The sequence below is a fragment of the Paramisgurnus dabryanus genome, chromosome 15 (assembly GCF_030506205.2).
Source record: "Paramisgurnus dabryanus chromosome 15, PD_genome_1.1, whole genome shotgun sequence".
In the NCBI taxonomy this organism is placed as follows: Eukaryota; Metazoa; Chordata; class Actinopteri; order Cypriniformes; family Cobitidae; genus Paramisgurnus; species Paramisgurnus dabryanus.
In genome coordinates, this window is record NC_133351.1 from 21,251,007 (window position 1) to 21,272,792 (window position 21,786).

A 21,786-nucleotide genomic window follows, 5' to 3' on the forward strand; every position below is an offset into this window, starting at 1 on the left:
TAGCTGTCCGCAAGGTGGCAGCCTATTCCCAATTAACCAATATTGTAGTACATTTTAGTATTTAGAATTTTTTTGGAACTTACTATAGTAAATATTACTAAAGATTTTCAGTTTAGATTACAGAGTAATGTAATATTTTTTTATATTTACATATTTGCCAGATGCTTTTATCCAAAGCAACTTACATAGTATTACTAGGTATACATATTTTATCAGTGTGTTTCCCTGGGTTCGAACCCATGACCTTTTGCACTGCTAACCCAATGCTATACCACTGAGCTATACAGGAATAACATAATGCAATGTAATGTCAACAATGTATAATGTCATGTCTCAATAATATACATTAACGGTAATTAAACGCAGTAATAACTACAATACTACTGTGAACTATAGTTTACTATAGTAAATACTAATGTATACTACAGGTTTTTTTTCATGAAAGGGATGTGTAAAAGTTTACATTTACTTTTTAATCATTAGTCGATCCTTTCATGTTTTATCACTTTTCAAATAACAAAGCATATGTTGCGGTGTGTGGCTGGCAAAAACTATAGGATGAGATATTCAGTGTTCCCGCTTTACTGGTTTAGTACAGTTTCAAAATATTGATAAGCAAACTAAACTGTTTGTTAATGGTGCTTAGCATTTTAGAGTGTGATGGAATTGAAACATGAATATCTCAGTCATTGTGAATAAACACAATAAAACATCACTTGTCCTTCCTACCGTACAGTTTACCTCTCACTTTTTCTCCCTTCTGGCTTGCTACCTAGAGGAATCTGAGTTCCCAGTGGGTCACCATGGATACCGGTAGAGGTTCAGGGCCTGTCTCCAGAGTCGATGGAGAAGAGAACCAACCCCACTGTGGCTGGAAGGGAGAAACATCATGTCTTAACAGGCCTGCCAAGGGACAACCCACAATCCCCCAGACCCAACATCCCTGGTAGCTGTAACAAAGGATGCCCGTGCTATGATTTCCACTCTCGAGATGACCCCTCTCCCTTTTAAATATTGTAAAACATATGCATAATCCATCAATGCTTATAATCCCTTTGCATTATATACTCTGTGTGTTTATATGCATGTGTTTATGTGTAAAAAGGCACCAAACGTAAAGGTTGTGCTTGTTTACTGACATACATTATTTTATTACACTTTATTGCTTTCTTTTCTGTTAGAGATAATAACTCTGTTGTTCATGATAATATTCTACCTGCAAAAAAAAAACACCCAGCTACACATTCATGGTTGATAAACCCCTCAACCATAAACATATCCTTTTCCCATGCATCTCTTGTTTTCCTTTTACTCTAAAGTGTTGCTTGTGCAACTCACATTAGATTTAAATCAGCTAAACAGATTTGTTTTAGTCAGATTGTGTCCTTTCTTTGGGGTCGATTATTCTCATACACCACCTCTCATGCACTGCTTGCTTGTTCTCAGTTTCAATCTTTTTCTTCCTCCAGGTGTGGATCTCTACATTTGGGTGAGTAATGACTGAGACTGAGAGGTCATAAGCAGCACATGCTGTGTGTGAGTAATGAAACCACTGTGAGACAGACAATCAACAGAACATCTGGGGCAGTCCTGTCACCACTACACGCAGACCAAGTGTGCATCTGTTTCTAACCAAACTGAAGATCCACATATAGTTTATTGGGTATTCCTGAGTAGGGTTGTCTTATAGGTGTGGTATTACTTTGGCATGTGACTTGCTTTGCGCCACGTCTGCTATGAACATGAATGATACCTCAAAGCACTAAAAGCAATCCAATTACGATTTTCAGCTGGCAGGCGATAAATCAGATAAAGAGGATTTGCATCAAAGGAGGAACTCTATCAAGACTTTTGTGACCTTGGCCAATAAATTACACTGTGGTAACTGCACAACAATGTCTTGGCCTTGTGGTGTGTTTTGAACAGGCAAGTATCACATGAAATGTAAACATTTAGCTTAACCTATGCTATAGAAAAATTACTATATTGAAGATACCATAAAGAGCTCACAGAATGCCACACAGAACAAATTCTCATCTTATTGATTTTACCATAAATTAATAAAAATTAATTCAGTGTCTGTTCATTCACATTTGTGTTTCTTCATTCTTGTGGTTGAATCAGTGATCTAGGGAAATCTCCAGCTACACCCCGGGAAGTGTGCAGGCTTAACACAGGGTTAGCTCTTCCTCTTTCTGCACAAAATTAGCACATTTAAAACTCCTACGATGTAAATGGAAATCACTTCCCACCTCTTCCAGGTATGTAATAGTTTCCGGCACTCCACCCTCCCCTTTCTTCAGAGATGTAAGCTTATTTTAATGGTGAAGTTGAGATGAGTGTATCAGGCAGACAAAATGAATTCACAAATGTTAGAAAAACCTGAAAATATATCTCTTTGCTTTTCAAATCAGATAGATAGATAGATAGATAGATAGATAGATAGATAGATAGATAGATAGATAGATAGATAGATAGATAGATAGATAGATAGATAGATAGATAGATATTCTCAGATGAATTCATGCCTCAGCTTCTCATTTACTTTTATCTCCTCCCTTCTTGCTTACGCACAAGTGTCTCTACGAGCATCTTCGTTCATCACCGTCAGAGCGCTCTGACGCGATACGGTGACAACACCGACCGACCCGTCGGTACACTCAGCCTCCGCCCATCGCGTGCTTCCACAGAAACACCGACTGTGCGATGCGTGACCTGTTGACGCTCGGTGCGCAGTGCTGCGCTTCTGTGCCTGCCACAATGGACAACTGAACATCCAACCTCAACATGCCTACAGTTTATTGGAATAAGGGAAAGCTTGCGAGTATTTGTATTTGTATGCTTCAACACGCATCCCAGGTTAGTGACATTTAAAATGTAATGCTGTAGTTCGTGTGTTTGTTCTTTATTTACTTACAAAAAAAACTGTGACTGATAAATAGAGATTTTGTGTAATCTGGGAGTAGCTATATTTTCATGTCAGCTTGTATATGGTGAAATGAAACAACTGTGCTCCAACTGGATAAGTTAAAAATAAACATTACTAGTAGTTGTTAAATATTAAAATCGGGAGTACCAGCGTATTAAAGAATACAATAATAGCCTAGTTAAAACAACTATAAGAATCATGTGCTGTCGTGCTGCACTTTAATTGGGTTCTTCTCAGCAATGATAATAAAAGAACCATAACCTTTTAGTCAAAGTGGCATTTATTTCGTCTTTTTGCCTTCTGTGGAAAAGAACGATTCAATAGATGTTAAAGTTTTTACAGGAACCATTATTTATAAGACTGTAGCCTACTCTGAGCTGTGATGCTTTCTGGTTTTGTCAGTTAAACTGTTTTCCGGTGAGAATACCTTTGAGCACAAGTTTGGTGTTTTCGGTTTTGCAGTGCGGCGCGCGCGCAGCTTTGATTAGGTGGTTCAAAATATTCAAATTCAAAATTTCAAAAGTAGACTTCCTCTTCTGTCACACTGAAGACTTTCTTCACTCTGCGAAGACGATTATTCGCCTCTGTTGTTGTTACATCATTTTTGTCGCTGCGCCTTAGCATCTCGCTTTGGACTAATCCACAGAGACCCAATGGCATCAAGGGATTTTGCGCGCTTCATGACTGACACTCGCTTGTAATAATATTTACTGAGGCATTTGTGTGAGGGACAATAATTAAAAACAACCTGTGAGGACGAGAAGAAAAGCTCAAATGCGCATCTTATGGTCACTCAGGGGTGTTGCCTGGAGCACAGAGAGGACCAGTTTTAAGTGAGTAGGTCAGTAAAGCTGGTGAAGTTTGGGAAATCTCTCTAACATGCACACTCATTCACACTTTCACTCATGCAAACATTGGCTTTCCACATGACTCATTTTCTCAGTCATTCTGGTGACTGTCAAACAGGTGCTTGGAGGTGCACATGCTCAGAGTTGCAATGCAATAGGAAAGCATTTTTGAAAAGTATGCATATTGTCTCACACCTGTGTTTGAGTCAGACACAGAAAGATTTTTGGGAGGCATATGTGTATTTTAGTTGTCCATGTGTGCAGACAACCACAATGGCACTCAAATCACCTGCAGACATAGGCAGATGACAGCTGTGCAGCATTTATTCAACTAAAGTGCTTTAATCACAGTCAGGTGATATTTATTACTAACGCATAACTATTTTATTAGTACCACTAGAGTATGTGTATTTCCTCTATGAAAAGTAAGCATTGCACTTAAATTGTAAGTTGATATCGTTTTATATGCATGTTTTAGATCTGAGAAGAATTCAGCTCAGTAACGTTTATTGTTAAAGAAATGTTTAGCTACATGAATTGTTTAGCTGTTCTGGTCGGGATATATTTACAACTGCTTGCTCATTTAGTAATTTAGGTATGAAGAGGATTGTTTATAGGGGACTAAAGAGGGTTTTTTTTGGAGGGAAAACACTTTACTTCATAAAGATTCAAATCTGTAGGTTTCGTTAGCAGTTCTCCTCCTAATCTGTTTTAAATACTGTGTATCAAATTATTATATAAAACATATATATGTATGATTTTAGGTCCTTTAATGTAAAGTCTTCTCAATGCACTGTAGGGAGGGGGTGCCCACTCAAAAGAATTTGGTATTGGGCCCCATGATTTTTAGCAATGGCCCTGGGTGTGTTAGTAAATATAGTTTCTCAATTAATATGCCCAACAAAGACTTTGTGTAACAATTAATAAAGAATTAAGAAGTTTTTTATTTGTGTATCTCAGTCCAGCGTCACATTTTTCATATCCGCCTGTTACTAAAAGCCTAAACTCCGTAGCACATGCACAGATGTGCAAAACTTCTTGTTGTGGTCTTAGATATAGAGCAAATGTTTTTACAAGCATGAGTCATCTGGCTTCTTCACTCCCCTATTGACACATGAAAAACATCTTCACACTATATTTTGGTAAGAAGAGAGGCTGAACGGACACGTTGCTTTGTTTGTGTCAACTTTAACCCCTTAAAGTGAGTATGAGTATGATATTAGGCTAAACCCTAACATGTATTAACAGGTGTTGTGAAAGCATCTGACAAGTGTGCAGATAGAGACAAGTGACAGAGATAGAGAGTCAACATAAGCAGTGGAAGGTTCACCTGGGAAGCCTTGTTGTTGGAGAGAGAGATGAGTCCTTAGTGACTGAAGCAGCGAGAGAGATAATGAAGCAGGTGGACGAGTGGAAAAGGGGAGGAGCTTTGCTCTGGAGAGAGAATAATGTTTTGAGAGTGATATTGCTACAGGGTAGGAAGAATGACTTTTGAGAATTAAGCCATATTTTTATATGAGACTGTAAAATGCTGCTTATATACATTTTATATCTCTAAGAAATGTAATAGTTTGTATGCGTTAATTTATTGCTTGTAATCAGATATGTTTAATCCATTTGTAATCCATTTGCAACACATTCACTGTACATCTGTTTTCCTGACAACTATCGCTGTAGACAACTCATGACCTTTTCATAGACTGCTTCCTGTTCGGTGCCATACACAAACATGCTTTTAGAAAAACAGCCACAGGCACATTACACAATATGTTCATTTAATCACACATATTATTAGAAATGCCAGCACTTCCACAATTCCATGCTTGAAATGATGGTCATGAACTCTTCTGCAAAGTTCACCTAATGGTTTTAAAGTGTATGTTTCATAACACAGGATCAAAATGAAACTAGAATGTATACGTCTGCTAAACTTAATGCATTATGAATAAAAACCAGAGTACAATTGCAATAATGTAGCCTACCTATAGCACACATATAGCTTAAAGGCGGAGTCCATGATGTTTGAAAGCCAGTGTTGATATTTGAAATCGCCTAAACAAACACGCCCCTACCCCAATAGAATCTGGACCTTCTGTTGATAGACCCGCCCCACACATACGCAACCCGGCATTTGATTTGATTTGATTGGCTATAAGTGTGTTTTGGCAGTCGGCCCGTCTCCTTTTCCAAACCGTTTTTCAAACATCGTGGACTCCGCCTTTAAGTCAATTTAGCTGATAGCTCTCTCTGAACCCACTGCAAAGCATCACATGTGAAAGCCCTTCAGTGGACAAAAGCCAGTGGATGTAGATACCCATTAAGGAAGGCAATTACACATATATCATAAGACATCCCCTGTCTGTGCACCTTACACTAAAAGAATAAACATTCCAAGCAGTTTTCTGAACGTTTAAATCACTTACAATTTTACCCTTTCTCCTCTCATCTTTCTTCAGGATATGACCCAGTCCTGGCCTTACCAGCAGCCCCCAGGGGAGGGGGGTACTCAACATTTCCTGTACACACACTCAAAGGTACAAGCACTGGTCATTATATACTACAGGCGAGCATGGTAAATTCAGCAATATATTGTGCAATACAGCTCCCACACTGTTTGTGAGACTGACTCAGGTTGATTCTTTTTGTTTGTCACAGGAGGAAAAACAGTCCAATTTACGACACAGACATGGTAAACATCCTACACTGATTTACAGAGCTTAGCCATTTGAAGTGTTTGAAGCTGTTAAAGGGATAGTTAACCCAAAAATTAAAATAATTTCATTAATGAACCTCATGTTGTTCCAAACTTGTAAGACCTCCATTAATTTTCGGAACACAGTCTAGGATGTTTTATATTTAGTTAGGAGCTTTTTGACCCTTCATTGAAAATCTACGTGGTATGCTGTCCATGTCCAGAAAGGTAATAAAAACATCATCAAAGTAGTTCATGTGACATCAGTGGGTCAGTTAGAATGTGTTGAAGCATCGAAAATACATTTTGGTCCAAAAATAACAAAAAATACCACTTTATTCAGCAGTCTTCTCTTCCGTGTCTGTTGTGAAGTGCATGCGCGAGACTAAAGTCACGTGATGCGAATGACGACTTACGTGTTATCTGGTGCGCCCCAGCTGTTTTTGTTTTGTTTTTGCACCAGGGCTTCGTTTACAGTCTGAGTTTGAAAAAAAAACTTCGCAAACATGTCTGACGATAACACGTCACTGCAGTCACGTGACTTTAGTTTCGCGCATGCGCTTCACAACAGACGCGGAAGAGAGGACTGCTGAATAAATGCGTAATTTTTTTTTCGACCAAAATGTATTTTCAATGCTTCAACACATTCTAACTAACCCACTGATGTCACATGGACTACTTTGGTGATGTTTTTATTACCTTTCTGGACATGGACAGTATACCGTACATAGATTTTCAATGAAGGGTCAACAAGCTCTCAGACTAAATAGGCTATAAAACATCATCAGCCTTAAATTTGAATTTAATTTGAGTTGGGATAGTGAAAATGCTAAAGAAGGAAGTATGTTTAAAACAGAATGATATTTGGACACATTAAAAAGAAAGTTCACCCAAAAAAGAAAATAATGTCATAAATGACTCACCCTCATGTCGTTCCAAACTCGAAAGACCTCCGTTTATCTTCGGAAAACAGTTTAAGTATGTCATTTATTTTGTCATTAATACTAAATAATAATAGTTTTTATTAAAATTTTAAATTAAATAAGCCCCCTGTCTGTCTGTGGTTAGCCATAAAGATAGTCCCACCCCAGACCTGTGTCATTGGTTGAGCCAGTGTTCCTCTGGCTTCCTCTACACTGTCAGAAAAAAATGGTCCCTAGCCGTCACTGGGGCAGTACCCTCTAAAAAGTACACCTTTGTACCTAAAGAGTTCATATTAGTATATCAGAGGTACAAATTTATACTATAGACTGCATATTAGTGATAATGTTTTCTCTTATAGTGAGGGACGGTGTCTCTATGAGGATCCCCTCCCGTCCACTCGTGGCCCCTCACAAATCGTAAGTAAAATGCACACTACACGATCTGTCCACAGTAACAAGCACCAGGTTGTGTCTTAACTGCTAACCTCTAACTGTGAGCTTTATTATACCATAAACCATTTACTTTATCACATTCATTGTTGAACATCTATACATATTAGTGAGTTTAATTAGTTGGGGGTGCCAGGAATTTATTTCCCATTTTGGGGCCAACTGCTGTTTAAAACTGACTTCATACTGCTGTTTAAAACTGTGTTCATACAAACTTCACTGACCTCATAAACTTTGCTGAGTTAGTATCTAATTACAGAGTGGGTTAACACAGCCCAAGAGGGTCCTGCAACGCACTCCCATCAAAAAACAGCACTGTTCAACGCTGAGGCGCTGTTTTTATGAGTCTGTTTTCTTTGAAGCTTGTAATGTGATACAATGTCATATGGCTAGACTGTTTATTACAAACTCACATATACACAAACAGATGTCCTTCAGATTGACGGGCTGGATTAATCTGCTGTGACGTGGGGTTGTGTTTGCTGACCCCCCTCTTTTCTATTTTTCTGTCGTTTCTATACCAGCATGCTTGCTGATGACCTAAAGCTCAGCAGTGACGAGGACGACAGGGACGAGGTAGGAAAGGCCCGTCTTACAGTCAGAAGTGCATATCACTTTTTTGATAGGGTTTACACATAAATTGAACAAGCCAAAAAAAATATGAACACAAAACCAGTCACAGGTTGCACAAGTAAATTTGTAGTAATAGCCAAAAATACATAGCATGGGTTAATTGTTTATAAAAAAATTTATGCAACAAATCATTAGGAAAACATCATGTTACATGAAGATATTTTGTAAATTTTCGTAAAAACATCCATCTATTATTTATCATTAGTAATCACTGTAAAAAAATATGCAACATGAAGTTAAACCAAACTTGGTTTTGCAAGTCAATTCAACCTACTATTTTAAGTTGTGGCTTAAAAAAGTTGACATAACTTATAAATGCAAGTTGACTTAATATTTTGAATTAAAGTAACATAAAAAATTTGTTGATTTGACAAAAATGCTGCAAAATGTTTACAGTGTATGTTTCTAATGACTTCATTTGGACAACTTGAAGGCCATTTTCTCAATATTTAGATTTTTTTGCCATCTCAGATTGCAGATTTTCAAATAGTTGCATCATGGTCAAATATTGTCCTATTCTAACAAACCATGCATCAATGTAAAGCTTATTTATCCAAATACCCTTATAATTTTGTTCAGGGGTCACATACAGTTTAAGACATTCAAGTTAATAAAGCTAAATTCATGGCACCACAGATTTTATTGCCAGTATGAAACACTCTTGTCAAACAGTTCTTCAAGTTTAAGATCTGGATTTACATTTGTACTATGCTTACTACAGTACAGTGTCAGAAAAAAATGTCAAAATATGTACCCCAGCTGTCACTAGGTCTGTACCCTTTTAAAATGTACAGCTTTGCCCCAAGAGTTCATATTAATACCTTAAAAATACATATGAGCATCTCAAAGTCACATATTACTACCAAGGTGTATTTATACCTAATAATGGAACATTTTAGAACATTTTTAAAGGGTATATCTTGACCATTTTATCTAACAGTGTAAATACTGTAGAACAGATTAGCCAATTTAAGTTACCAATGCTTACACATCCAAATACACAAAACACATTCCAGCTCATATGTTCATGTATGACAACATGCATACACAGTTGCACACACTTACAGTCTCCTGTGACACTTCTGTTATCATACATGTCTCACTGCAGACCTTGCAAGGCAACATGTTGATATCCTCATATATGTTTTCCTCATCCATACATCTCTGCAATTACTTAACACCAGCCTGAACATACAGACTAAGGGTGTTTTTACATATAGTTCATTTTAAAAGAACCAAACCCAGTTCACTTAAAGTGAACCAGAAAAGGAACTAGCCGAATGTGACCTCAGCACTTTTGGTGTTTACAATATGGTGGATTCAAAAGAGGACCCAGTTCTTTTTTTTGGTCCTCTTCAGAACTGAAGTGATCTCAGACCTTTTCTTGTTTACATCACAACTTCATAAGAACTCAGATCCCTGCTTTCTGTGCAGCAGTTGATTTTGATACAATGTCAAAACGACACGCAAAGCGGACCGGGACCACATTGTTTTTACATATCAAATAGAAATCGAACCACAAAAGCGAACAGTACTCAGACCACCTTCTGACGTGGTCTGAGTTCAGTTCACTTTATGGTCCTTTTAGGGGGGTCTGAGATCACTTGGTTTGTTCACATTTACACCCTTAACTGCTCTGAGAGCGTTTGGAGGGCTCAGACAAACTAGGTGTGAAAACACCCTTTAATAAACTTTGCTAAGTTACTTTTAGTCTTTTTGTTTTATACAGCATTACAGTTTCAAAATCTTTTATTGACCTAAACTGTTATTCCATTCAGGGCTGTATTTTAGTATGCAGACCTGTGCATACTGAATGGTGATTGGCCCTTTTCTTTTATTTCTTTGTTTAGTAAAGGCCGTTTTACACGGTACGCGGCAACCGCGAGTGTTTAGTTCTTTTTCAATAGGAGACGTGCGGAAAGCGGCAAAGGGGGGCGGTTACAGAGGTGAAGCGGAGTTGGTCCACACGCCTTGCTAGTGCACCCAAAATCCTATTCCTTCTCCGGACATGGTACTTCATGACAGGCGCCGTTGAAGATAAACATATTTGCACTAAATGCTGCACAAAACGCTTCCAATACAAGAGAAAACCTGAAGCCGCGCGGCAATTTTGCCGCTTGCCGCGTACCGTGTGAAACGGCCTTAAGTCTTTTTCTTGCATTTATTTATAATCTAGAGTTGTAATAAGTCTTTTCACTTTAATGTATACTTCATGTATATATTAGTGTGAAAAGTATACCTTCTGTACAAACCTTATGTAATGTATACTCTACCATCACCAAGACAAAACAAAGGTAGCACAGAAACTCCATTATGTGTTGATTCTCATGCACAGCTGGCAGAAGGTACACTGTTAGAAAAAAACTTACCCTGCCTGTGACCCTTTAAAAAGGTCCTAAGATGTACCATTAGCTATGATTTGCATACATTTTTTATCATTATGTACCTTTGAGTTACTAATATTTGTCCCTGGACCACAAAACCAATCATAAGGGTCAAGATATAAATGTATTCAAAAAACTAGAATCTGAAGCAATACATATTATTAATTATTAATAAATTTAGGAATTGTACAAAATATCTTCATGAGACATGATCTTTACTTAATATCCCATTGATTTTTGGCATTAAAAAAATTAATAATTTTGATCCATACAATGGATTGACAAATATACCCGTGCTACTTATGACTGGTTTTGTGGTCCATGGTCACATATGTACTATTAGTATCTCAAAATTATGTACCTCTGAGGTACTACTATGAACTCTGTAAGTTTTGTTAAAGGTCCCATCCCAGTGACAGTTAGATAAAATAAATTCTGACAGTGCTTAAAGCCTAACACCTTTTATAATCTATAACACTTCATTTGCAGCACTGATATTTCTTGTTTTTATTTCAGTTTTTGTTTTGTTTTTGCTCTGATCTGTAATGATAGTGTTCATCCGGACTGTTAAATTGAGAACACTTGTGTGTGCATGTATCCCACACCCTATCTCAACCCAATACTCCTGGTTTATGAGTCATAACAGGCTGAGTCATTAAAGACACAGCTCGTGACCTTTCCAGCTTACTGCTAGACTGTGCTGTGATCAATGTTCCTTTTTGCTTTGGTAAAGATGCCAATAATGACCATGCAGTTGAAAAGTTTGAGTTTTAAAGGTCCTTCATGTATTCTGATCTATCAAACAGGGAAGTGAGCAAACAACATCTTGGGCCGATAATGAGCGGTAAGTTTGTGCATTGTGATGTCTTCTTTATGTTTGTAATTAAATTAGGTATAAATATGTTGTAACACTGGTGCCTGTGTGTAATACATATCGAAGAGGTCAGAATATGTGGAATGTGACAGCTGGATGACAATCCGGTCTAAGTTTCTTTTGGCTATTCAACATGTTCAACCTCACACATGCACCACTCAAGTATTTTGTCAGTGTTCAGTCTATATATTTGTTTGGTTATTTAAAATAAGTTTATATCTTGTGTGTGAGACTTGGAAGCAAAATATTGTACATTGTTTACATTGGTTGACAGCTTGTCAGGCCAGCAGCAGCGCACACGCACACATGGCGGACGGGTGAGACATTCTAGCTCAGGGTCTTCGGGATCAGACTCCTCTAGTGAGTGGGAAAGCAGCCCACGCAGGGGATCACGCAGCCCAAGCCCAGAAACGCTCACCCAGTATGGGTCACCATCCCAACAGCAGAAACTAAACTGTAGCACCGAGGTAAACCGGTTTTCACACTAATATCTTAAAGTGGCATGCAATCTTCTATTTACTATTACCCTCAGTCTTTTTCTTTTCATATGTGTTTTAAGCGGAAGAGGTAAAAGGGAATGGTGGGGGTGGAGAGAGAGGAATGTGGAAGGGGGCCACAGGATTGTAGCCCCCTGAGACTTTGAATCTTGGTGTCATGTCAACATGTGGTGCACCAGATGACTAAATAGATAGGAAGTGCTTTATGTACCCATTTACCCAATGCAATTAATGTCCACATGAATTTCGGCACAGAAAGCAGAACAAAGCGCAGCACTGCACTGTAAAAAGTGGTATTGTGCAATTGTTACAATAACAAAAACATTTTCTTACAGTTTGTTTATTTTTGTTAATCTGAATAAGGTTAAGATAAAGCTTTTTATTACTTAACAGATCTGATAACTGTTCCAAAAACTTGCTAATGAAAGATCTTCTCTTGTTGCGGTATTGTTTTGGTATGAAGTATATGGCTGTAAGGGTAAAGGTTTTTTTTTGGAGGGTTGTTAAGAATTTTATAAGAGTCAGAGGGAGGGACTGAATACAGCAGTAATGTAGGGCTGCACCAGCATATGAATGAAGGTGTCTGTGTGACATTGCTGGCTCTATTACTGAACATGCCATCTATTTGGAACCTGTGGATATGGGAGGGAACACCATGTGTTTTTCATCTACGTGTAGCCATGCAGCGTCTCTGAGGAACGGCTTGGAAACGCCACACGGTTCCAGGTGGAAGGGGGGTTTGAAGGGAGGGGCTGTGGGAAAGGGCACAAGAGATGCAGTGTGTTAGCTGGAGAGAGAGAAAGGGGAAGGGGGAATGTTTGAGTGCAGGAGTAAAAGTTTAATTTAGCTCTGGTCAGCTATCAGAGGAGAGTAAGAAAAGCACAGTCTGTCCTGGAGCTTACTGTATTATTATGTGAGTATTACTTCAGATATTCTATACTGTCTAAATTGTTTTCTTTAGCATTCAGTTCAGTAGTAATATTAAGCTGCAGGTAAAATGGGAAATTTTATTGTGAAAGTGTGAAGAAAGGGTTTGTTGAAGTTTATTGAGTCTCCATTCGTTTGTTGCCTCTCTCTCTCTCTCTCTCTCTCTCTCTCTCTCTCTCTCTCTCTCTCTCTCTCTCTCTCTCTCTCTCTCTCTCTCTCTCTCTCTCTCTTTCCCACTGACACACTAGCCTGTTTACATAACTGCTACTTACACATACTTTATTATTAATGCCTTTTCATGCAGATCATTTTGTATTAACTGTGGTTGTACTGTGGTCATCGTTTACGGCAGATTTCCTCTACTGTAACAAATTTATATTTTTAAAGTTCTTTGGAATTATAAAAAATGTAACCAATTGAAACTTTTTTCTCAATGTTACTTACTTAATATCATTTACTTCTGCATAGACGGAGAGTCCACCAACCACACAGTGGCAGCTCGACAGGTGGCTTGAGAAAGTCCCCAAAAAACTGACAGACCACGACCCTGGAGGAGGACAGCGCCGGGGTCCAAAATCGGACAGTGGCCGAGGACCATCACCAGGAAAGTACTGGAGCAGAGACTCGGAGTCAAGACGGGATTACAGTCCATGTGAAAGTCCTGTCCCTAGTCCAAAATTTGACTATAGCCCTAGAAACAGTCCTCGTGCAAGCCCTGAATATAGTCCTTGCCCCAGTCCAGGAAATAGCCTTGTGCCAAGCCCAGTGCCAAGTGTGTGCCCAAGTCCAGGAGAGAGCTTTAGAGGTAGTCGAAGTCCCAGCCCTTTACCACTGCATCCTCCCAGAAGCCCCAGTCCAAGTCTTTCATCCAACACAATACCTACCCAAGATTGTTTAACATACCCTCAGGATCGACCTACTCAGCCTGAAAGTCCCAGGCACATTGCACGACCAACTGTTGCCTCCAATACACCGCATCGTCCCAAAGTCAGGCCATGGGTGCCTTCGGACCATAACACTGAACAGAGAAAGGAGTTTAGAACTAAAGACTCTAGATCCAGAGACACTAGACCTGGTCCTCCCCAAGAACATCATTCCAAACACAGCTTAACAAATAAGTCACAGAAAGACCTCCGACACAAGCCTGAAGCCAAAGGTTCTGAATCCATAGCCAAGCAAAAGATTAACCCAGCTTCAAACCCAATACCCAAGCATCAATCTAACTCTAGACCAAGCCCAAAACCACCTAAGCACTTACCTGAACATAGTATTGAACATAATCACAGAACAAGAGAACCTACAGGAGTTTCAATTCGGTCAACCTCCAAATCAGGAAATTCATCCCATTTCAACACTTCAAAGAGCTCTGACCGTGGTCCCACATCGAAATCCAGAGACTCATCCAGAAACGACGTGAGCAGTCGATCCAGCCACAGCTCCAACTCTAGCTCTAAGTCTAAACCTTTCTGTGATACCAAGCAATCCAGTTTTAAACCAAGTTCTCAACAAAGTTCCAGCCCAAAGCCCAGGGTTAAACTCGGGGACACGCCAGTTCCCAGAACTGGGCATTTACAAAAAGAGTCAAACCCAAGAGAGAGGGAGCCGGAGGTGGACAACCGAGGTAAAGCCCAGGGAGTGACCCTGGTGCCAACCGGCAAAGAGCAGAGACACAGGAGACTGGCGGAGGAGCAGCTAACAAGGCGCCGTTGGGTTCGGAGTTCTGAGGAAGAGGAAGACGACGAAGACAGGAGAAGAGAGGAAGGGGAACGAGAGAGGAAAAGGAGAAGGAGGAGGGAGCATGAAGCTGAATGGCAACCAGTGCAGCCAAAGCAAAGACCTCATACGAATAGCCAGCATCAACCTTTACAGGAAAGCAACGGACTGAACCTTGAAGAGCAGAGGAGGAAGAAGAGAAGGCAGAGTAATGAGGAAATTTCTTTGCGTTCTCATGTACTAGACTCCAGTCCATCTCCTCCACTTTCTCCACCCTCCCCTACTCCTGTCATCAAGCCCAAACATTCATCATCTTCCTCATCTTCCTCATCTTCTTCGTCATCTTCCTCTGATTCAGAATCAGAGTCTAGTCCTCCACGAAATGTTGCCAAAGTCCCTGCAGATTCAACATCAAGCCAAAAGAGGCACAACAAACAGAGCACAGGTACTAGTGGTCACTCCAACAAGTCAAGCTTAAGCACCCCAGAGACAGATAAGCGAGGTCGGGGCAGGCACAAACTCTACACCTTGGTTCCTTTCGGGCGTACTGAACATTCTCCGACCATCTCGCATCGAGGCCTAAGAAATCTGGTCGTGAGAATAGACCTCTCGCTTCTGGCCAGAGTCCCTGATACAAATGAGGTTCCAGAGAAACAGTCCTCATCTTCATCTTTATCATCAGGAAAAACAAAAGAAAAGACATCAATGAGACATCTGCACCATTCAGAGCAACTGCCTAGTGATGGCAGAAGTAAAAGAAAAGTGAGAGAAACATTAAATGTGATGTTGTAAATGGGATTTTGCTTCAGTATGTAAGATGTGTTGCTGGGTCAACATCTTCTGTTGGTAACACTGTCCTAACCCTATCTCTAAAATCAGAGATAAACTGAGGGATTGATACGAATTGTACATAAGCCCCCAACCCTAGTCCTAAACATAATCTTAACCAATCCAATCCAGCCTATCCCTAAAATCTGATCTTGATCCAGGAACATGACCTGCTTGGTAAAATCGCCTTCACGGTGTTTAGATATATGTGTTTTTGTACATTTGCCCATTTTTGGTATGTTTTGCTGTATCAGGCGGATAATGGAGAAGCTCAGAGGGACAATAAGAGAACTCGCACAGAAAAGCTTCCCGTCACAATCAACAGAGAGACTGAAGAAACTTGCTCTGACATCAAACAAAATGGGTATATTAAGACTTAAACACTTTGTTTGCTATAAGTAACTTTTGTGCATATACTGCTTGGGTAAAGTTAAATGAACTGCTTCTAATATTTTGCTAATAAATCTTATTTTTACAATGCAAGATTTATCTAATAGTCATGCTGTTCTGCAGTGCTGCTTTGGCACAAAAACATGGAAAAGGTCGATTAATTGATTTTCTGCTAGGACGTTATCTGATGTTTACTGTATGGCTTGTGCTCTTTGGATGATACTCTTTATTCCGGTGTATGCAGACGTCAAGAAGATTATTTTTACTCCAAGAGGCCTTTGTCCCCATTATCTCCTCCATCTGACCTAGTAGAGCGCTCAAAGCCCTCAGTGAAATCTCAGCATACTGAAAAGTACCACACACCTTTAGAGAAAGACAGAGATTCAACAACACAGAAAATACAGGTACGTAAAATAACACGCATCAAAGCAGTTTTTCCTTTCTTTAAACACTGCAATAATGGGGCCAGCCGTGGCTTAACAGTAACCTGAAGGCCACCAGTTTGATTCTCATGGGTGGCACCGTTGCAATTGGGGTGCCTTTGAATAAGGCACGTCTTCCCTAATTGCTCTCCGATAGCTGCTTACTGCTTCGAGTGCATGTGTTTAGGATAGATTAAATGCAGAGGTCACATTTTAAGTTGGTCTATATCATACTTGACAAATCACGGCACTTTTATGTATAAAGAACAATGCATTACAGGTCCAAAAAATGCAGCCCAAGGTAGAAAAGGAGTGTGTTGGGCTTTCAGGACATCCACAGCATCTCTCTGGATCCCGAGTTCCTTCTACAAACCTGCCTCTGCACTACAGAGGAACTGTACCTATCAGTGAAGAGTAAGTTTAAAGTTGATTCTTTTATTCATTTCAACAATGCTTTAGATTACAATATTGAATGACATATACATTTTTCTTCCTCTCACAATAGCTCTCATCATGCTGAGTACTACATGCATGAGGCCAAAAGGTTGAAACATCGAGCAGATGCTATGGTGTGACATCACTGCGAACATACACCTTACAAACTGCATGTTGCCAGTAGACATAGATTTATTGTTTTTTTTTAAGGACCCAATGTACTGTATAGTCTATTGGTATTTTTACATCTCTTTTGTCTCTTAATGTCTGCCTCTTCTAAGGTGGATAAGTTAGGTAAAGCTGTAAATTATGTGGATGCTGCTTTGTCCTTTATGGAGTGTGGGAAAGCAATGGAAGAGGGACCACTTGAATCCAAGTCTCCTTACGCCATGTATGCTGAAACTGTGGAGCTCATCAGGTGTTTAAAAACTTTGTTTTTTATTTACATTTATTCACATGGCAGACAGTAATTTATAACAAAGTCCCTTTAGGTAAGCCGCACCACTAGGTGGCCATGCTTGCAACACCTCCAAGCAGTTATTTAAGTCATGCAAGACTAAAGTCTTATCTACTTAAATGAGGAAATACAAGATATCTCTAAAATTATGTACTAAAATCACAATTAAGCAACACATTTCTGACCAACAATCAAACCTGTGGCCGGTTGCATAAACAGTTTAGACTAGTCTCAGAAGTTAGTTTTTTTCTTCAAAACTGATCATAACTGTTTGAATTCAGTTACATAAAAATGTATACGGGTCTGATTAGCCCTAACTAATTGCTAGTTGGTCAGACTAGTTCTTAAGACATATTCAATACAACTAGATCTACTAAATTAAGACTTTTTTATTGTATTGATTATTTATGTTCTCTGTAATGGTTAGGTACGCAATGAGACTCAAAAGTCATGCAGGTCCTGGAGCCAGTCAGGAGGACAAACAGCTTGCTGTACTATGGTAAATGCAACACTTCACATTTTGAATTATTTTGACTGGTCGCTGCATCTTGTTAAAGTCTCTTGATGAAAGACACATTTTATTTCTGGGTTTTAGTTTCCGCTGTCTTGCACTCCTTTATTGGCAAATGTTTAGACTCAAGAAGGACAACGCTTTAAAATACTCTAAAGTCCTACTAGACTATTTTAAGGTATGTATGTATGTTTGTGTGTGTTGAAGGGATTTGTAACATTATCACTGCAAAACACAAAAGACAGTTAAAATAATATCAAGCAAATACAGAACAAATATGTGCTGTTTAAACAATACCTGTATACATGTTTATCTACTCTATTTAGGGTTCTCCAAAAGCACCACACAAACCCCCTCCCTGGAACGATTCTGTAAAGTAGGTTTTAATAATGCTTGGACTGCAAATTCAAATATATTGCAGCTGTTAGTGGCCTATATGCTGTGCTTGAGTGTCAACACATCTGTATTTGTGCTTCTATAGGGGAGCTGTACCTCCTGCTTCTATTTGTTCTGTCAATATAATGGGATCTCATCCAGGCAGCTCACCAAGCAGTGTCATTAGCATTCCCCATCGTATCCACCAGATGGCAGCAAACCACCTGAATATCACCAACAGTGTGCTGTACAGTTACGAGTACTGGGAGGTGGCTGATACCCTGGCCAAGGAAAATAAAGGTAAGACCTCAGGATTTTTCCAAGATGAGATGCTGTGCCGTGTAGGAAAATGATGTGCTTTTCCTTTATCTCCTCTATTTTTGTAATTCTGTAAATGTTATTTTATAAGCCATTGTTTTTACTGTATGATATAAATGATGTAATGTTGATTTTCTTATATACACATGCAAATAAATTGTCTGTCTTTCTCTCACTAGAATTTTTTAACTATCTGAACACACTGACTGGACCTTTGACTCTGCACAGCAGCATGGCTCATATCGTCCAGTACACCAGGCAGGGGCTTCAGTGGATCCGGATCAGTGCTAATCTATCATAACACTGTAACAGACACTCAAACATCCCACATCAACAACGCCAAAATAACAAAACATTGTACAGTTATTTGAAGTCTGTGACCAACAGATCTGAATCAAGACTGCACTAAGTTATTATGTCAAGACTGGGATTTATAAGTGGACATCTATGACATTCCTCACCCTACTTAGTCTCCTACTAAAGGTATGGGAACCATGGGTGCTTTGAATGGCTCAACCCAAGCATCCAGATGACTGGCATGTAAAGCAACAAATCACGGTTCACATTGTACCGTGTCATGTTTAGGGCGGGGAGATGTCGCCACAATAACAGACCAGTGTGCAACTGTCATTTACAACCGAACAATAGCAATCTCTTTTAGATTCCACTATCTGCTCCAAGCAAAACTCTTTGATGTCTTTAAAAGACTTTATGCTATGAACCTCGCATACATCGATCAGACGGATTTGTGTTTTTTCCAGATGGACCGTTACAGAACGCAACACACATGCCTCCCCAAAATCCTATATAATTCAATCAACCAGAGGATGACTTTGAAGCTGCCGAAGTGTTTCCAGTTAAGTGTGCCGTATGGATTATTAGACGTTCGGCCAACAGCCCATGGGCATGACATCTGAGAATACATGCTACCAAGCATTAAAAGTGATAAAATCCAAGATCACCTTCATGTCAAAAACAGTCATGTTTTGTTTATTGCAATCAAGACGGACAAAATGAAACAATCTTGGCCATCCAGTTCTTAAGTACTTGTTTTTCAATTTTTTATTTGCTGCAAGTTTTCTAAAGGAACTTTGCTGGCTAATTCTTGAAATGCTGCTTTTCCAAAATGTGCCACATTTTTATATAAGATATAATAAAAAATTCTTGTGTTTCTATGTTTTTAATGAGTCTTTTCAAATCAGTACATGGAGTATCTTTAAAACACTCTTGATGTGGCTGAAGTTCTTTGTACAATATGTCATGTAGATGTTATGGTGCTGTTTTTAAATAGTCAGCAAAATGTCATGTACTCAGTCTATGCAAGACAATTTATGACGTTGTGAAGTTGTTGTAAAGCTTGTACTGTAAAAAGAGACATAATCAGGCTTTTTTAATTAAAGTGTTTTTACTGTAGATTGTTGCAGTGTTTGTGATGTTGACAATGATGAAGTTTGTGGTCTTTATAAATCAAAGCAATCCATTATGATTTGTAGACCAGCTGATTAAGATTTTAATTTCTTTTTATATTCAAGCAATCCATCATTAGCTACCGATAAACAGAGACGTCATGATGGATGAGCAAAACATTTTATGATCGCTGTCAAGGTACATCTTTATTTATCTTTATTTATGTGTGATATTTACTGCAATCCCTATGTGGAATTATGGATCCCTAAAACCTTTCTTAAAATTTCCAAAGTATTATATTTTTTGCCACAATGTCAACTGTTACTACAATGAATCTATGCGAATGCGTCAAAGAACACGTGCACGTGCATGACAGACAAATGTACAACGAGGTATTTGCCTTATATGGTCATGGTTAGTTCCGTCATACAGTCATCAACAGTCAATATTAAAGTTCATAATGTATTAGTCATATCGAATTACTAACAACAACATTACTATAAACTTATTTTAATGAAGTAACCAGAAATTATCAAAAACTTACCTCATAATTTACCACAGAAACGAAAACTGTCGTCTGAGGAGAGCATCAGTTAAATCCAGAATGCCCGCTGTTTGAACTCATGAGGCGCGTGCCCGCAAATAATAGGTGAGTTCGACTTCATGCGGCGCTACAAGAACCGACACGCCGATGACGTCAAAGTACCGCGAGAGCGATTCAAAATTAGACTTCCACTTGTGATTTCTCGACTCGCTCTCGCGGTACGTTGACGTCATTCCCCTGTCGGTTCTCGCAGCACCCCATGAAGTCGAACAAGCCTAATAAAACATAAAGAAATTTTTTTTTTTTTAATGCTTAAACAATCATACAAAAAACCAAACAACATTCAAGATACACATCTTAATAGTTTGCAAAGAAGTCCAAATAGCAGCATAAAATATAAGTAAACATAATAAACACAGATAACACAAAGAAAATAAATACAAAAAAAAAAAAAATTATTTGAGACAAGGGGGATCTTATCAAAAAATACCTTAAGAAGATTATACAATTTAAGGGCTTTTTTGTTATACACAAATCTTAACGACTTGAAGAAGATCATCAAATCTTTATTGAAAAGTACGAAAGTAGGAGGATTCTTAAAAACATAAACATAACGAAATACCATATGTAAAAACAAAATAAAGATGGGAAAGAAGTGCTTCTCCAAGTGAAGCACTGCGTCCAGACGGAACTGAAAATGACTCAATTAGAACTCGTTCAACATGAAATATTTATTTTATTAAAATAAACAGAAATATTGGACAGACTCTTATAAAAATTTATTATGGTTTTATTATAGTAAAAGTGTAGTAACCATGGTTTTTGATTTGTGTATTCTTCTTTTGTTGTGAAGCACTTTGTGATTTTTATCTATGAAATGTGTATAAATAAATTTTACTTACTTACTTACTTTAACAACAACAATAAACATCAGAAGGAAATTATCTGCTAAGATAATAGCAACCAATAATAATAATTTTAAATATAATAAATGTAATAATATTTATTTTAATAATTATTATTATTACTATGATTAATGGCAAAATAATGGGGGCTAGCTAGAGAATATGGGGCCTGGGTGGGCAGTTAGTTAATCCATAATAATGTTAACACTTTACAACAATGTACAACTTTACTGTAAAGTGTTACAAATTTTTTTTACGTCTCAGCATCTGTCATAGATCTGCCTATTACAAGAAGTGAAACAAAACGTCCTGGTGTCCAATACA

The 21,786-nt window shown here is 38.5% G+C and overlaps 1 protein-coding gene and 1 long non-coding RNA gene across 5 annotated transcripts; one reads left to right on the forward strand and one right to left on the reverse strand.

Moving 5' to 3' along the window:
- Positions 1 to 437: 437 nt before the first annotated feature.
- Positions 438 to 6,304, reverse strand: LOC141280834 (uncharacterized). Its single transcript, XR_012335109.1, has 3 exons — positions 6,201 to 6,304; positions 5,108 to 5,211; positions 438 to 871 (listed from the first exon to the last, which is right to left on the reverse strand). It is a non-coding gene; the product is annotated as an uncharacterized lncRNA (long non-coding RNA).
- Positions 2,141 to 20,617, forward strand: aff3 (AF4/FMR2 family, member 3). Of its 4 annotated transcripts, XR_010526165.2 has the most exons (20): positions 2,141 to 2,261; positions 2,578 to 2,859; positions 6,234 to 6,311; positions 6,433 to 6,466; positions 7,752 to 7,809; positions 8,367 to 8,418; positions 11,666 to 11,703; positions 12,008 to 12,200; positions 13,626 to 15,632; positions 15,953 to 16,062; positions 16,333 to 16,492; positions 16,791 to 16,924; positions 17,016 to 17,079; positions 17,227 to 17,363; positions 17,830 to 17,901; positions 17,998 to 18,091; positions 18,240 to 18,289; positions 18,395 to 18,588; positions 18,786 to 19,089; positions 19,368 to 20,617. XR_010526165.2 is itself a non-coding variant. In XM_065248952.2 (19 exons), the coding sequence occupies exons 2-19, from the start codon at positions 2,788 to 2,790 to the stop codon at positions 18,905 to 18,907; spliced, it is 3,669 nt and encodes a 1,222-aa protein (XP_065105024.1). In that variant the 5' UTR covers positions 2,141 to 2,261; positions 2,578 to 2,787; the 3' UTR covers positions 18,908 to 20,614. The 4 variants fall into 4 exon arrangements, 3 of the variants coding, with proteins under 3 accessions (XP_065105024.1, XP_065105026.1, XP_065105025.1); XM_065248952.2 differs by having other exon boundaries at positions 18,786 to 20,614; XM_065248954.2 differs by lacking the exons at positions 2,141 to 2,261; positions 2,578 to 2,859 and adding an exon at positions 3,487 to 3,770 and having other exon boundaries at positions 18,786 to 20,613.
- Positions 20,618 to 21,786: the final 1,169 nt, after the last annotated feature.